We start from the raw sequence: 17,197 nt of genomic DNA, 5'->3' as shown, positions 1-17,197 counted from the left end.
ATAAGTCTTCCCAAACACAGTTATAAATTTCGAGCATTTATTTTACTATTTATAGCGCCCCACTTAAGTGTGAAATTGCGAAATACGGGGATTTTAAACAATGTGAACTAAAACATGACAATTATTAAACTGTTTGTTTAGATTTTATAAATTTAGACAAAAATTGGAGCAAATTATTTCTGATGAATCACCCACTATCCACTACTATCTTTGAAGATAATAAATAAGATAATACATCACAATAGTTAAGAAATAATTCAGGCGCCTAGAGAGCTTCAAACAAGCATAAACATGTATATCTTGCGCAAGATTATTTCACGTCCCTTATTAACGAACTTCAAACATGTTACTACCTGCATCTACCAAAGCCTTCTTTTTTTTGCCTTTGACGTGCATTTAAATCACCTAGACTAAGTCGCTTGCAATTTCTTGCTTCATTATTGTTTATTTTATTTTCAGAAAAAAGTAAAAAACAGTGAAATTGTTCCAACAAAGAATTGCACTCAAAGTCTCTATTTACTCAACTTAATTGCGTTTGTCTATTAATTACCATCTTGCAGCAAACGCAAAATTTCACGCTGAACTTTGCCCAATAATTTTTTAATGCTTCAAATAATCGCGTGATTTTTGCCAAAAAAACTGTTTGTCAAAGACAGATGTCAATTAAGCCACCAATAATATTTGCAAACACTTGACACGTGCCGTAAAATAAATTTTTGCAGATGGCGGAAATCCGCAACACACTTAAATTTTTTCTTTAACAATGACTATTAACTACGATCTAGTGGGCGTGAGGGCCAAAAAACCATCAGTCATTTGTTTATATTCCAAAATTTAATTGATGCTTGAATCACCATGACGCAAAGCCAACTAGGATGTGCCCCAAATTTGAAACCCAAAATTTGATTTTTTACCATTTCATTTTGCAAAAAATAAAAAATCAACCAATGACGATTGAGCATGCACGAGACCTACCATATAACCCGAACCGCACCGTTCAGTCATCACAGTTATCAGAGCAGGCTGCGCGCAACAATCGAACATCAGCCGCGTATTTGATCGCAGTGAGCGTGTTATTTTTTTCAAAATGAAAACCATCACATTTTGTTTTTTCGTTGTGTTGGTGATGAGTGTGCAAAATGTTTTCGCGGGACCGCGATACAGGTAAGCCGCCAACTGCGATTTTTCGGAATTGGGTGCAATTTGGGGTTTTAGGCTCAAGCGCGTGTCCGATGCCCATTTGGCCGATCTTCAGTCCCGAATAGCGCTGAATAATAAGTTGAAGGGGGTTTCGGTGACCATGCCTGTGGGGGGCGGCCGGATTGATCCAGGAAGAATGTAAGTTTTTTTTTTTTTTGGGAGAGAGTTAGTTTTTAATTTGGTTTATTTTATTAGAGGCCGCAGGCGGCGCTCGCAAACGAGATTCCTGGACGTTCTCTTCAACCAATCGGAGGAAGATAAGGGTGACCCGGTTGAGTTGACCGACTACGAAAATTTAATCCAGAGATTACTGAACTTGGAATAATTCGTTTTGTGATTTTGTGTGACATGAATGGTTGAATCGGAATGAAATTACATAAAAAGCAGTATTATGTTATACTTATCTTATTCTAGTCCTAGATAGGTAATTTATTTTTTTACTCTTATTTATTAACTTAATTTAAATGAAGTGTCTGTAAATATGTTTTGCTATTTTGTATTGTTTTTGCATAAGTAAAAGACTTATCATCGAATTTGTGTTTTTTACCCAACTTCACGCACCAAGTGTTGGTACCCGATGCACGTCAAGTGTTAGCTTCCGATGAACTAATTTCCACTATCGATTCATCCGAAAGCGCACACTCCCTGTATTTACGCCTCTGCTAGAAAAGGACGCCTTTATATGAAAACAACGGCGTGCGAGTGAGACACAAGACGTAGTCTTGCGCATTGCCAACTTAACTTTTTGTTAAAAAAGGATGGTCTTATCGCCGGTGGGTGTGTCAAAGTGAGAGAGGAGATAACCGATGTTTAAACTAAAATGGCGGCTGTCAACTGATCGGTATTTTGTTCTTCAATCATTCGAAAGTGAAAAATTTCCAAAAAGTCGGTGTTCTGGTGTGTTGGAGTGGCCGCAAAATGTGCAATATAACGTGAACGTGTCCGTTCTGGGCCCCTCTGTGCGTTTCCCGTGCTCCAGAGTGAAGGTTTCGAACAATGGCGGTTATAATACAGTGTGTGTTTGTTTTCGATTGATCCAGTGTGTTGATGTGTGCAATTGTCATTGATTTGTCTAATGATGAATACTGTCAATGCCGGCGACAACTTTTACGATTTCACCAATGAGGAAAATTCGGCCAAGTGGAAAGGAGTGCTCACCACCGCCTTGAAGCGGGTAAGGGGGCTGTGGTGGCCAAGTTTTTGAACCGGCAGTGTCAAGTGTGCGGTGAAAACACCGCGCCTGACACCTGTCAAAGTCTATCGATTTTTTGGAGCGATTTTTGAAATCGTGATTATTGATGCAATCGCGGTTTTAATTGGTGATTAATTGCAGTGGCAGTGCTGACGTCAATCGCCACTTAGACACTTCCGCGAATTTTGGAAAATTCAATTAGGAAATAGTTTTATTTCGTTTGACTAAAGTGACTTGTCATCATGATTTTCGAAACAGTTTGTAAACAGAGATTATTACAACCTGGAGAAATTCGTACAAAGGTTGTTCCAATCATGGCAAAGTTTCAAGGTCATTTAAATCAGCCAATGAACAATTATTTAAAACACGATATGAATTTTTGTCATTTTTTTGTTTGTGACAAATCAAGCAGAAGTACCACCGCTGTCACAAAAAAGTAACAGCATAACCACACTTAACCTATTTTGACGTTTTGAAAAGACATATTTGACGTTTGTGTCAAAATTTTGAGGTCCCTATTTTTTTGCCCGCCAAGAGACACAAATGAGAAAAAAAAATCAGTTTTTCGTCAGAATGGCCTGTGATTTCTAAATTAACTTGGTGACACTGTATAGTCAAGTCAGGTCAGGTCAGGTCAGTTTAGTTTTTCATTAGAATGACCTGTGATTTTTAAATTAAGTTGGTGACACTGTATGAACAGTGATATGGTAGAAATAGGGATTTTTAGTTGAAGCTTGTGTTTAAAATACTAGTACAACTCGAATGGCTTTGAAGCTACATATTGGTCAAAAAATAATGAAAAATTAGTACTTTAATTTTTTTTTATGTTATTTAACGTACGGTTTGATATTGTTTTTACTTGTATCCCAAGGCTTTTTACTACATCATTTACTCTTTTGCCAACGTAACTTCTGAATCAAGGGTTTTAAAATAGAATCTAAAGACTTGTGAAAAAAAAAAGAATAGCTTACTGGGAAACAATTGACGTCTATTCATGTCTATCACTGATTTATTATAATAATTGTAAATATTGGCAAAAAATGTTTTCCCAGTGAACCAATTTCGATAAAAAAACAGTGTAGGTAGTGAATGACGGCAACAAAAATGACGAAAAATGACGTAATTAAGTGGAACAATAAAAAAACACTTAATAAATATTTGAACAAAAAACTCGTATGAGAGCAGCATCCATTACAATCTACTCTTAATATTTTTAATTTGACAGTTCAGTCACAATTTATGAATGAAAACATACTGAACCAAAAGAAAAAAAATCATATAATTGATGTCATTTTTCAAAAAAAAACCTGAACAGGTTGTTTTTATTTTTTTAGATGCCAAATTTTGACATTATGGTGACATTTAGATGTCATTCATTTTTGAGTTGTGACGCCATTCTTAATTTTTTTTACTGTTTTAGATATAATACATTTGGTAATAAGAAAAAAAAAATAAAATAAAAAAATGATTACAATTAAATATAATTGGCTTTATCTTTTTTTCTCCACTTTTTTGTATTTTTCTTGCATACTAAGTATGAAAACACTTAATATGACACCTAAACACAAAAAATAAACAAAAAAAACATCACGTTTTTTTAAATATTTTATAATTTATGTAATACTTTTACTAATAATATAATAATATATTTTTTAATATAATATATAATATTAATATATTTATATAGTTTTTATTATATTATAATATTATATATTAACAACAGTTAAATATAATTGGTTTTATCGTTTTTTTCTTCACTTGTTTTATCATTCTTTTTTATTTTTCTTGCATACTTAGTATGAAAACACTTAATATGACACCTAAACACAAAAATAATCAAAAACATCACCTTTTTTAAAATATTATATAATTTATGTAATACTCTTACTAATAATATATATTTTTAATATAATATATAATATTAATATTAATATATTTATATATTTTTTATTATATCGTTACATTATATATTAATATATTTTTAATATTTTTTATTTTTTTATACTTACCAAAAAGATAAAAAGGTGTAGCAATTAAAAAAAGAAATACGACCTGTTCGAGGTTTTTTTGAAAAATATCTCATGAATTTTGTTCGTTATTTTGTAACAAATGGCTTATGCCTATGAAATTCAGTTGGCACCATTGTTTTTCAGGTGCTGGAGCAGGTGCACCCGTCTTTGGACGCCCGCGAAGATGCCCTCGAATACGTCGAAAACCTCTGTTTGCGCCTTCTGGCCATGCTCTGCGCCAAACCTAGTCCACACACAGTCCAGGTGGGCCTTTTACATTTTCAAAGCCAACTTTTTACTAGCCCTTTTCCAGGATGTTGAATATAGAGTACAAAGCACGTTTCCTACCCCCATCGATAAGTGGGCCTTGAAAGAGGCCCAAGGCGCCCTCGATCGAGGCAAAAAGAAGTCCGTTTTGCTGTTGCCAGTTGACAAAATTCACAGTTTATTACAAAAGGTAACTTGTAGAAAAAATCAAGTATGTATAACTGATTTATGCGATTTAGGAATTGCTATTGTACAAAGTCGACTCGACCGTCTCCCTCTTTCTAGTCGCTGTTTTGGAGTACATTTCGGCCGATATTTTAAAATTGGCGGGAAATTACGTGAAAAACATCAAACATTTCGAAATCACCTACCAGGATGTCCAGATTTCGATGAATGCGGATAAGGTAGGCCACTGTAATAATCACTAGCTAGATGTTTTTTATTTGACGAGTTAGGTTAGGATTAAAAAAAATGGAGAAGCTTTTCATTTTTTTGATTAACTTGCTTTTGCTTTCACGCTGCGTCACAGCCCACAGCCATGGTAGGTAGCCATGTTTTTAGTTATTTAATTTCTTTCAATGTGGCAGCATGTTTTTCTCCCTAGTTATAGAACTAGCCGCCAGAGACTTGTCATAGATGGGCTTGATTTTAGTTGCCGCTTGCACAGGTCACTATGATTTCCGCTTTTGCACACTTTATCTAGTCAGCGTCGGTCATTTCTTCACACTTTCGTATTTTTTATAGGCACTCATGGATATGTTCTATCAAGATGAAGGAGGGGGACCTGGTTTACCGACTGAGTCGCTTTTAGTGTCGTCGGCTCCGCGCACGAGTCTCACGTATGAGGAAGTCGTAAGAGAGTTAATAGCTTCGGAAAAAGCATACATCAAAGAACTACACATGTTGATCAAAGTGTTTCGGTAAGTCTCGGATTTGGTCGGGTCACGTGATGTGTGACGACTGTTGCAGCGAGGAAATTATCAAACTAAGCTCCGATTCGACCGAAATTGAACTGATTTTTTCGAACATTATGGATATTTACGAACTGACGTATACTCTATTGGGTAGTTTGGAGGACGTCATCGAGATGGCGCAAGACCAAATGTCGTACATTGGCAGCTGTTTCGAAGGTAACGCGATTTTGAAACTTGTAATTGCATAAATGAACCAATAATTGAGAATTACTAATTTTAAGATATGTTTAGATGGAAATTTTTATTTTTTAGCAGGTGTTTAGCATTTTATGGCCATTTCATGGCGGTTTTTTCCAGTCTGAGACATTTAATATTACTATGTTTGGTGTTTTTTGGTCGTAAATAAGTATATATTTTAATTTTTACAGCAGAGTTTAAAACTTATCTGGTTTTGCAGCGCGCTTACAAACCGATATATATTTTTATTGGCTATGAAAAAATATTGTTTTAAATAGGAATTGAGTGAATAAAAATAAGTTTGTGTTTTTATGGACGGAATAATTTATTTTTAGGTCCAACGTCACGTAATCAAATGGCTTCATACGAAAATAATTAATTTCGAAACGTTTGAAAAAAACAAAGAATAACTAATTTTTTCGAAACTTTCTTATGTCTTTTTATATCTTTTACGAAACTGTAGAACTCGCCAAACATTTATAAAAAAAAATCAAAATCAACACAATGTAATTTTTCTGAAAAAAAAGTATTGCATTTTATTTTTTTATGATCTCTAAGAAACAAAAATTGGTATAAATATTTTTTTAAGGTTATTGTTATTTACATATTCACGTTGTATGTAATAATTGTATTCGCAAATTAATCTACAAAATAAAAAAGTTTTGTCATTACTTTTGTCCAAGACTGTACGCAGCAAAAGCTTCTTTATTATTTTTTTTGTGAGGTTTTAATTTTGCAAAACATTTTAAATCTTCAACTTTGGGACCTTGCATTGATTTTGTACCGATTTTTCACGATTTCTAAGCAAAAAAATTTGTTAATTAATTTTTTTTGAGTTTATGTCACGAAAATAAAAAGTTTTTTAACCGTTTTTTCGGCTTGATTATGTAAATCTAGCCTCGTAATAGATTTTTACCTGCCATGTTGGTGATTTGTGGTATTTTATCAATAAAAAAAAGCTTGTTTTAATGAAAATTTTGAAAATTGATTGAACGATTAAGCTAAAAGTCGTTAATATTGCAATAGCTGGTTAAATTAAGGGTTCTAGAGGGTGTTTTTGTTATAACAATATCAAAATTATGAGCTATTTTTAAAGAATTTTTGTTAATATGTAAAAATTAATTTTTTGTGTACAGTACACAACAAAATCAATGTCACCCAAGAAATTGGTTTTAGAAGTATATTTGTACTAAAAAATCCTAATTAGTTTATGAAGTGTCAATTCGTGACAACAGTAAGTAAGACACACTGAATAAAATTGTGTAAGAACATTCGCTTTTATCGTCATGAATACAAAAAAATAAAAATAAAAAAATTACAAAAAAAATTCGTCTGATTCATTGACTTTATACAAAGTTAATATGTAGCAGATAATAAAGAATAATGGAAAGAATCTTCAAAGAAATAATTTATTTATTTTTTATTATGTATTTATTTATTTATATTTGCTGCAGTAATTTCGTCATAAATGACGAAAAACGTCAAAATTGTCCGACAAATTTACATATTGAGAAAATTGGTTTGGTTTATTTATAACAATTATATTTAGAGGTTGATAATAAATTTAATGAAACGAATGTTGCATTAAAAAAACAATTATAATTCACAATTTTTTACATATAAAAAATTTTTGTCTGTTTATTATGAGAAGCTTTATTTCATCTCGTAGAGTCTGTAATGGGCCTCATAGGCTAGTACACCTGAAAAAACAGATAATGTCTCACCTAGCAATAAAAATACATTTACATTCAGTTTTAACATTTTTTTTGAAATAAATCTGTGTTATTAAATCATTATAAAGCGAATTGCAACTTTTGATTTAATTATTACTTAAGCAAACGTCATAATTATAAACTATAGGCTATTTCAAAGTTATAACCACAAACAAAAAAATTACAAAATTTAAAAATTTCAACTAATTTTAATAATAAAATTACTTAATTACTCAAAGCTGTTTGCTATACCACTGATTAACTTGAAACTGTTAGCACTACGGGAACATGTAAATAATATTTATTCAAATTTTAATACAGAGCCGCATCATGTAACAATTTTTACATTTTTATATGTAATATTTTTTTCTGAAATAAAATTTGCAAAAACAAATGTGTGAGCTTATGGGTTGATTTACCGACACGACATTTTCAAAATAGTCAGGTGTACAATAAAATAGCAAAATCGGCCGTTGCTATAAGCAACCAAATTTTAGCGCGGCTAAAGCACACTTCGAATGGCGTTAAAAGTAGTTCGCGAAATGGCACGAGCGTAGCGAGTGCCATAAAAATATATTTACTTATAAAAAACTTCAGATGTAATTTTTTGTTGGCAGAGCTGGCCGAAGCCGCCGAATTCGACGTGTACATAAAATACGCGAAAGACGTAACCGCCCCCACATGTCGCTCCACCCTCAACAGCCTCCTCTCGCGCCCCGACGTCGAAAACGCGCTCATCTCAGCCGGTCAAGGCATGCGTCTCGCCCTCAAGTATTACCTGCCTGCGCTTCTAATGGGCCCCATCCGACACTGCTTCTCCTACATCGAATACATCACCATTTTACGGGGCCTGTCCGTGGCCCCCGAAGACCGCGAAACCCTCACCCAAGTCGAAGGCTTACTCAAACCCCTCCAAATCGAGCTCTCCCGGTGCGTCCCCTCCCCCGCCATGCTGCGCAGCTGCTCCACCCCCTTCCTCCAAGTGCGGGCGCGCCGACAAGCCGCCTTGGATAAACTGCACGAAATCGAGAAGAACGTCGAAAATTGGGACCCGAAGGATTTGGGACAGGTATTGATTTTTTATCCTGATGATGTATGTTATAATAGGCGAAACGTTGCGTAACAGTTGCTTAAAACGAGTTTGGATGAAAAATGTGCTAATTTTGTTCTCTTCGAGTGTTTAATTACCAAATAATTAATCACTATTTTGAAACATTTTGTAATCCAGAAAGTAAAAAAGTAACAACCCGCTAAAGTTGTTAAAAGCTCCTAAAAAGTCCATTTGATCGATTTTTTGATGTTTGATTTTTCAAATTTTTGCCGCGATTTTGGTCGATTCCGGATGTTCGGAGCATTTATCGAGCCATAACTCCGGAACTATTAAAGATAACCCCATGAAGTGTATTATCGTTGGAAAGCTCTTTAAATTATCTACCTTTCTCAAAAAAGATTATTGTTCTCCGACTAATAGTTTTTGAGAAAATTGCAAATAAAAGCAAAAATTGGTGAAATTTTAAAAAATTCATAACTAAAAAACTTTTGGGAATTTGGCCATTTTCTCGATGCCAATCGATTCCCCGGATCATTTTGCATAGGTATGGATAAAAATAGTTGCACTTTTTCGAATAGTATTGCCGTAATTTATTTTATTTTAATTTGGAAAATGGTGGATGCGCCGAATTATTTTTCAAAAAATTCATAACTCAAAAACTAAGAGTCGTAGAGCAATGCGGTTTGTTCCATTGAATTCAGCGGCTCATTTTCTGTATTATACCAACTTTTAACGAGATTTAAAATTTTCAATTTTTTTGCTCAAATTTCCTGAGTAAATACAACTTACCTTCAAAGAGGTGAAATTTTTTTTTAAACTCACTCCAGTAAATTTTTATGGACTTCTACATGTCTTAACAACCCACAAAAGTTGTTAAAAGTCCACAAAAAGTCCATATGTTCGATTTTTTGATGTTTGATTTTTTCAATTTTCGTCGCAAATTTTGTCGATTTTGGGTACCCGGAACATTTATCGAGCAATAGCTCCGGAACTATTAGAGATAACCCCATGAAGTGTATTATCGTTGGAAAGCTCTTTAATTTATCTATTTTTTTTCAAAAAAAATTATTGTTCTCCGACTAATAGTTTTCGAGCAAATTGCTGCTAAATGCAAAAATTGGTAAAATTTTTAAAAATTCATAACTAAAAAACTATTCGGAATTTGGCAATTTTCTCGATGCCAATCGATTCCCCGGATCATTTTGCATTGGTATGCATCAAAACAGTTCCACTTTTTCGAATAGTTTAGTCGTAATTGAGAAAATAAAAAAAATTAAAAAAAAGTTAACACCCCCCCCCCCCTTAAAATCGGTCAATTTTTAAAGTGTCTCTAAATGAAATAAAACCGATTCTATCTTATAGATTTTGATGTGCTCTTTCCGATCTAAAAAAGCGTTTTCTCCTAACTCTTTTAGTTTGGCCGTAATCGGCGTTTGAAAATTGAAAAATTTTTTGCGAGATATCGCCTTGAGTCCTATGCCATTTTGTAGAGTTTTTTATTCCGGTTATTCTCCATTTTTCCGTTTCTGGATAACTCTAATAGTTTCGCCGTAATTGGCGGTTGAAAATTGAAAAAAAGTGAAAATGGAAACCTTTTTTTGTGTTTTTCTCGGAAACTATAAGACTTAGAGCAACGAATAAAAAACCATCTGATAGCGCTTAATTTTATCTATTTTTTCGACTAAACCAGGAGTCGCTTTGGGCAACGGTTCCGGCTACAGAGGCGATCAAAGTTTTTCACTAAAAAAATTTATAAAAAAAACTAAAAGTTGTAGAGCAATGCGTTTTGTTCCATTGAATTCTACGGCTCATTTTACGTATTATATCAATTTTTCACGAGATTTAAAAGTTTCAATTTTTTTGCTCAAACCTGAGTAATACACTTACCTTCAAAGTGATAAAAAAAAATTTTAAACTCACTCCAGCAATTTTTTATGGACATCTATATGTCTTAACAACCCACTAAAGTTGTTAAAAGTCCACAGAAAGTTCATTTGATCGATTTTTTTATGTTTGAGTTTTTCAATTTTTGTCGCGATTTTGGCCGATTTCCGGTACCCAGAACAATTATCGAGCAATAACTCCGGAACTATTAGAGATAACCCCATGAAGTGTATTATCGTTGGAAAGCTCTTTGAATTATCTATTTTTACAAAAAAAATTATTGTTCTCCGACTAATAGTTTTCGAGCAAATTGCTGATAAATAAAAAAATTGGTAAAATTTAAAAAAATTTATAACTAAAAAACTATTCGGAATTTGGCAATTTTCTCGATGCCAATCGATTCCCTGGATCATTTCGCATAGGTATGGATCAAAATAGTTCCACCTTTTGGAATAGTTTAGCCGTAAATGAGAAAATAAAAAAAGTTAACATCTGTGTAGAGAGGACCCTTGTTAAGACTTTTGTGTCTTCTAACAGTTTTAACTTTATTGCGATTGTTTTTAATCCAATTTTTGGCGCAGTGTTGCAACGAGTTCGTGCGAGAGGACGTCCTGATGAAAGTTAGTTCAGGGAAACGCTTAACCGAACGAAGAGTTTTCCTCTTCGACGGTTTACTCATCTTGTGTAAACCGAACTCAAGACGACAGAGTTCCGTTCACCAAAACCACGCAGAATGTCGCTTAAAGGAGCGTTTTTTCATCCGAAAAGTCGAAATCATCGATCACTTGGACACCGAAGAGTTGAAGAACGCGTTCGAAATCGCGCCAAGACACATGCAACCGTCGGTGATTTTGTGTGCGAAAACAGCCGAAGAGAAAAACTCGTGGATGGCCGACTTGGTGATGTTGAACACGCGCTCGATGTTGGAACGCATCCTTGATAGTATTTTGTCGGATATTGAGCGGAAACACCCCCTTAAACTTCCACCGCCGTCTTTGTACAAATTTGCGGAGCCCGACTCCAAGGACAACATCATCCTCGAGCAGCGCGAGAACGGAGGTGTGCCCCTGATCAAGGGCGCAACACTGTATAAACTTGTTGAAAGACTGACTTATCATATTTACGCCGATCCGAAATTTGTGCGCACGTTTTTGACGACGTATCGGAGTTTTTGTTCGCCGAAGGAGTTGCTCGATTTGCTCATTGAACGATTTCAAATTCCCGATCCGTCGCTGGTTTATGAGCAGGAGTGTTGCGACACGGATAAAATGCAGAAAAATAATCAAAGGGAGGATTGGAAAAAGTACAGGAAGGAGTACGTGCAGCCGGTGCAGTTCCGAGTGTTGAATGTGTTGAGGCATTGGGTTGATCATCATTTTTATGATTTCGAGCGGGATCCCACACTTTTGGTTAAATTGAGGGATTTTCTGGATGCGGTCAACGGGAAGAGCATGAGGAAGTGGGTGGACAGCGTGCTCAAGATATTGCACAGAAAGGTGAGTGGTAGAATATTGATATCAAAAAACACTATTTTCTATGCTTTTACAACCTTTTTGAGTTGTTAAAAGTATGAAACAGTCAATAGGTTCGATTTTTTATGTTTTGTTTTTTGTCAATTTTTGTGGCGATTTTGGCCGATTTCCGGTAACCGGAACATTTTTCGAGCAATAGCTCCGGAAGTATTAGAGATAACCCCATGAAGTGTATTATCGTTCGAAAGCTCTTTGAATTATCTATTTTTTTCAAAAAAAATTATTGTTCTCCGACTAATAGTTTTCGAGCAAATTGCTGATAAATACAAAAATTGGTAAAATTTTAAAAAATTCATAACTAAAAAACTATTGGGAATTTGGCACTTTTCTCGACGCCAATCGATTCCCCGGATCATTTTGCATAGGTATGGATCAAAATAGTTCCACTTTTTGGAATAGTTTAGCCGTAAATGAGAAAATAAAAAAAATTAGAAAAAAGTTAACATCCCCCCTTAAAATTGGCCAATTTTTAAAGTGTCTCAAAATCAAATGAAACCTATCCTATCTTATAGATTTTGATGTGCTCTTTACGATGGAAAAAACCGTTTTCCCCTAGTTTTTTTAGTTTGGCCGTAATCGGCCTTTGAAAATTGAAAAAAATTTTGCGAGATATCGCCTTGAGTCCTATGCTATTTTGTAGAGTTTTTTATTCCGGTTGTCCTCCATTTTTCCGTTTCTCGATAACTCTAATAGTTTTGCCGTAATTGGCGGTTGAAAATTGAAAAAAGTGAAAATGGAAACCTTTTTTGCGTTTTTCTTGGAAACTGTAAGACTTAGAGCAACGAACAAAAAACCATCTGATAGCGCTTAATTTTATCTATTTTTTCGACCAAACCCGGAGCCGCTCCGGGCAACGGTTCCGGCTACAGAGGCGATCAAAGTTTTTCACTAAAAAAATTCATTAAAAAAAAACTAAAAGTCGTAGAGCAATGCAGTTTGTTCCATTGAATTCTACGGCTCATTTTACATGTTATATCAATTTTTCACAAGAATTCAAAATTTAAAATTTTTACCTAAATGTAGGGTAGCCATTTGTCATAGTGGAAAATTTTATTCAATAAAAAAATTCATAACTCGAAAACTAAAAGGCGTTGAGCATTGCGGTTTATTCCATTAAATTCAGCGGCTCATTTTCTGTATTATACCACGAGATTTAAAATTTTGATTTTTTTGCTAATATTTCCTGAGTTCACTTACTTTCAAGAAAGTGAAAAAAATATTTTTTAACTCGTTCTATCATAGTTTTTCGGACTTATATATGCCTTTACAACGTTCTAGAGTTGTTAAAAGTTTAAAAAAGTCCATATGTTCGATTTTTTGAGTTTTGATTTTCCAATTTTTGTCGCGATTTTGGTCAATTTTCGTTGCTTCGAACATTTATCGAGCAATAACTCCGGAACTATTAGAGATAACCCCATGAAGTGTATTATCGTTGGAAAGCTCTTTGAATTATCTATTTTTTTCAAAAAAAAATATTGTTCTCCAACTAATAGTTTTCGAGAAAATTGCAAATAAAAGCAAAAATAGGTGATATTTTAAAAAATTCATAACTAAAAAACTATTGGGAATATGGCAATTTTCTCGGTGCCAATCGATTCCCCGGATCATTTTGCATAGGTATGGATAAAAATAGTTCCACTTTTTCGAATAGTTTAGCCGTAATTGAGAAAATAAAAAAAAAATAATGTAAACCCTCTCTAATTTCTAGATGGAAAACGATAATCAGCGACACATCCGCTTCGCCTTCGACGAGCCTCCGCCCCCGATCGAATGGCACATCCCTTGCACCGAAGAAGAATACGGAATTCTAACCCTCCACCCTGTCGAAATCGCACGCCAACTAACAATTCTCGAATTCGATCTGTACCGAATGATCAAACCTTCCGAACTAGTCGGAGCCGTTTGGACAAAAAAAGACAAAGAAACGACAAGTCCGAATTTACTCAAAATGATCAAACACACAACTAATGTAACACCCTTCCTTATTTTTTTTCACATTAAATAAACAAGAAAACGGTTACAGGTGGGCCGCTGGTTGGAGAAAAACATCGTCGAGGCGGAAAATTTCGAAGAACGCGTCGCAATCCTAAACCGAATAATCGAAATAATGATAGTTTTATACGAAATAAATAATTTCAACGGAGTCTTGTCGATCGTCTCGACTTGTGCCTCGGCCTCCGTTCATCGCCTCAAGCTGACTTTCGCCGCGCTGACGCAACAGAACAAGAAGGCGCTGGAGGAGTGCCGAGCCGACGACCATTTCAAAAAATACCAAGAGAAACTACGCTCCATCAACCCGCCCTGTGTCCCCTTCCTGGGCATGTACCTCACCAACATCCTCCACATCGAGGAGGGCAATCCCGACTTCCTCCCCAACACCCAACTCATCAACTTCTTCAAGCGCCGAAAAGTCGCCGAAATCACCGGAGAAATCCAACAATACCAGAACCAACCGTACTGTTTCAGCGTCGAATCGAAAATCCGCCACTTCCTCGAAAACCTCAACCCGTTCGGCGACCTCTCCGACACCGAAATCAGCAACTACCTGTACAACAAGTCGATGGAGATCGAGCCCAGAGGCCAGAAACAAGTCCAGAAATTCCCCCGGAAATGGCCACATCTGAGCCTCAAAAGTCCGGGCATTAAATCAAAGGCGAAAACCACAGCCACGGCGGTCACAAATGCGATTAATTCCACCCTGAATTCGTCAAACATCAAGAGCGACGACTCAAAGAGCGAAGATTCCTCGAAATCGGATAACGAGTTTAGCGTTTTTGCGCCCGTTCAGTTGGGCACCTGCCAGAACAGCCCCACCTTAAGCCCGGTCTCGCCAGCCACATCCAACACCATCCTGAGCTGGTTCCAGCCCAACCACAACCGCAGCCCCAGTGTGGGCTCCATCATGTCCACGACGTCGATGCGCAATCCGCCCCCGCCGCCCCCACAAGCGTGAGTACTAACTCTATTACCCAAAAATGTGTAAAAAAATCCGATAATGCGGACCGAAAAAACTAGGTTTTGTGTCAAATTCCAGGTCAAAGTACCAACACTATAGCCAAAGCTCGACGGGGGGCTCGAACAGCCCGGGGCCGCACAGCCCCGCCTCGCCCGGCCCCGTCCAATCCTACGAACCTAACAGTCCGCGCCGTCCGCTAACCCCGCCCCCGCCTCCGCCCCCGCTCCCGCCCCGGCGGCGCCGCGACAGCCCCGAAATCAGTTCCCCGCAATTAAAGACCGATCCTCATTGGCGCGAATGCTCCCCTCCCCCGCTGCCCCCACGTCGCGGCGATCCCGGTTCGTCCCCCAGCTCCCACATTCAACACTCGCATCATTCCTTTAACTCGTTCGGGGGCGGGACCATGCCCCGACTCAACCCCACCCACATGTCGCAGTTGCACATGCGGCGGCATTCAACGGTCCAACCGCAGGTGCCGAGGAGGACGGTCCATGCGAACGTCACGCCCTTGTGAGTTTAGCGCATAGTTTGGGGGCGGGGTCAGTCTGATTGGGCGCGGTTTCAGAGTTCCTCAGAACCAACCAGCGAGTATTTCGCCACGGTATGACTCGGCCACGCCTCGGCTGCCGCCCAGGCCGGCGGCCCGGTCCGCCGACATGGTCACGGGACCCATGTTCCAATACCCGAGCACTACCACAACTTAATGAGGGAGGGGCTTCCAAATAAGCAAGTTTTATCAAAATGATTTGAATTTGTTGTCGTGTGTACAAAAGACTTGTTCTATTTATTACGTATTTTATGTAAGTATAGAGTTGGCGATGTTTTTCCCCCTCTTACACTGATTGATGTACATTATGTAAATACTGTAATATAATGTAAATGGATAAATATAGTTGCCAAAAAGTGTAATATGGAAAAACAGTTTTCTATGTTGAATTTTTATGATAATACATTGGGATGGTGCGATTGACTCGCAGACTTAATCCCGCTATCTCAACGTGGAAAGGAATTGTTACAGTATAGATGTTTATCTTGAGTTTGCGTAATTGGGGACTTGCCCCACCGCCGGACAAGTCCCCAATCGCCCCCTTAAATTGATGATTTTTTAATCTGTGATAGTAGAAAATGGACCATACTTTGTAAAAAAAAATTTACTATGACCTTCAAATAATAAGTATAATAAATGTATCAATGTAACAAGCGCTTAAATAGCCCCCTCGTCCTCCAGCAGCTTCCTCTTGCGCTCAGCCCCGGACGCATACTTGTAAACAGCCCCATCCTTCCTAATAATCCTGTGGCACGGCACGACGTACGCGACTGGATTCTTGCCAACAGCCCTTCCCACCGCCCTCAGAGCCCTAGGGCGCCCCACAGCTCTAGCAATATCCTCGTAACTCGCAGTTTTGCCCTTTTTAACCTTCAAAAGGGCCTCCCACACCTCAAGCTCAAAATCCGTGCCTTTGAGGAACAGATCGTAACTGGCAGCCCCCTCGAACAGCTTTACGATATTCTCAGACACCAGTATATCATTATATAAAGTGGCGTTAGGCCAGGCTTGTCTCAAACCCTCCAAAGGGGGCTCCGTGTCGTAGAACGTGAGGTAACAAAGGGCATTGCGTTGAAACGCTGCGAGACAGTTGCCGAATTTCGTGGAGGCTGTGCCGTACACAAGGCCCAACGGGGGGGCCCGCTTGTGGGCCGCGGGCCCGATTTTGCGCACCAGGGACGTCACAAACTCACCCATTGTGCAAATTAATCGCAAAGTTCAGATTCTAAATTTTTTAGGTTAAAAAACGCAAAAAACGTGGGGATTTTTTTGGCGTGTTGGTAGCCATGAATCGATTTTTATCTCGTTTTTGAATAATTAAAATTAATAATTACATCTAACGACGGTTTAAAAGAGACTTGTTATTCCAACTTGGCGTAAATAATTAATTAAATTTGAATTATCGTTGTTTGAGGGAAATTAATAATTTTGGAAACCCGTAAATGAGGCGTTTTGCCCGCTTTTTGAAGTCAAGACCGGTTATTTGAGGCTCATTTTGGTAAAAAATCTCACTTTTTGAGGTTTTATTTCGAGTTAGAGGCCAAGCGGGGATTTTTTGTAGTTATGTTGGCGGCCCTGAATCGATTTTTAATTTTTCGTTTAATTTGAATAATTTAAACAATAATTACCAGCGACTGGCACAACATTATGACCCGACTTGCCTTTATAATTTATTAAATAAAAATTATCGTTAATT

At 36.9% G+C, this 17,197-nt stretch overlaps 3 protein-coding genes across 4 annotated transcripts; 2 read left to right on the top strand and 1 right to left on the bottom strand.

The window, feature by feature from the left end:
* The first annotated feature begins 990 nt into the window (after nt 1–990).
* Nucleotides 991–1,733, top strand: LOC103313383 (hypothetical protein). The gene is made up of 3 exons (XM_008196480.3): nt 991–1,164; nt 1,216–1,338; nt 1,396–1,733. The coding sequence occupies exons 1-3, from the start codon at nt 1,088–1,090 to the stop codon at nt 1,523–1,525; spliced, it is 330 nt and encodes a 109-aa protein (XP_008194702.1). The 5' UTR covers nt 991–1,087; the 3' UTR covers nt 1,526–1,733.
* Nucleotides 1,734–1,990: 257 nt separating this feature from the next.
* On the top strand, nt 1,991–16,154 carry Sos (Son of sevenless). Of its 2 annotated transcripts, XM_015980825.2 has the most exons (13): nt 1,991–2,374; nt 4,546–4,665; nt 4,715–4,858; nt 4,908–5,072; nt 5,198–5,209; nt 5,413–5,588; nt 5,638–5,798; nt 8,149–8,600; nt 11,048–11,962; nt 13,707–13,967; nt 14,022–14,947; nt 15,033–15,464; nt 15,520–16,154. In XM_015980825.2, exons 1-13 carry the CDS (start codon nt 2,276–2,278, stop codon nt 15,656–15,658), a joined length of 4,002 nt encoding a protein of 1,333 aa, XP_015836311.1. In that variant the 5' UTR covers nt 1,991–2,275; the 3' UTR covers nt 15,659–16,154. The 2 variants fall into 2 exon arrangements, with proteins under 2 accessions (XP_015836311.1, XP_008194701.1); XM_008196479.3 differs by lacking the exon at nt 5,198–5,209.
* agt (O-6-alkylguanine-DNA alkyltransferase) lies at nt 16,090–16,787 on the bottom strand. The gene has a single exon (XM_968274.4). The coding sequence runs from the start codon at nt 16,696–16,698 to the stop codon at nt 16,159–16,161; it is 540 nt and encodes a 179-aa protein (XP_973367.1). The 5' UTR covers nt 16,699–16,787; the 3' UTR covers nt 16,090–16,158.
* Nucleotides 16,788–17,197: the final 410 nt, after the last annotated feature.

This window comes from Tribolium castaneum, chromosome 8 (genome assembly GCF_031307605.1).
Source record: "Tribolium castaneum strain GA2 chromosome 8, icTriCast1.1, whole genome shotgun sequence".
Classification (NCBI taxonomy): Eukaryota; Metazoa; Arthropoda; class Insecta; order Coleoptera; family Tenebrionidae; genus Tribolium; species Tribolium castaneum.
The sequence above is the reverse complement of the archived record's forward strand: the minus strand, read 5'-3'. Positions and strand labels throughout refer to the sequence as shown.

What these genes read in the sequence shown, in the direction of transcription:
- Sos (XM_015980825.2), top strand. Translation starts at nt 2,276, where the DNA reads ATGATGAATACTGTCAATGCCGGCGACAACTTTTACGATTTCACCAAT. An exon ending in TCACCACCGCCTTGAAGCGG is followed by an intron (nt 2,375 to 4,545) that starts GTAAGGGGGCTG and finishes ATTGTTTTTCAG; the next exon opens with GTGCTGGAGCAGGTGCACCC. An exon ending in TCAAGATATTGCACAGAAAG is followed by an intron (nt 11,963 to 13,706) that starts GTGAGTGGTAGA and finishes TCTAATTTCTAG; the next exon opens with ATGGAAAACGATAATCAGCG.
- LOC103313383 (XM_008196480.3), top strand. Translation starts at nt 1,088, where the DNA reads ATGAAAACCATCACATTTTGTTTTTTCGTTGTGTTGGTGATGAGTGTG. An exon ending in TTCGCGGGACCGCGATACAG is followed by an intron (nt 1,165 to 1,215) that starts GTAAGCCGCCAA and finishes TTGGGGTTTTAG; the next exon opens with GCTCAAGCGCGTGTCCGATG. An exon ending in CGGATTGATCCAGGAAGAAT is followed by an intron (nt 1,339 to 1,395) that starts GTAAGTTTTTTT and finishes TTATTTTATTAG; the next exon opens with AGGCCGCAGGCGGCGCTCGC.
- agt (XM_968274.4), bottom strand. Translation starts at nt 16,698, where the DNA reads ATGGGTGAGTTTGTGACGTCCCTGGTGCGCAAAATCGGGCCCGCGGCC.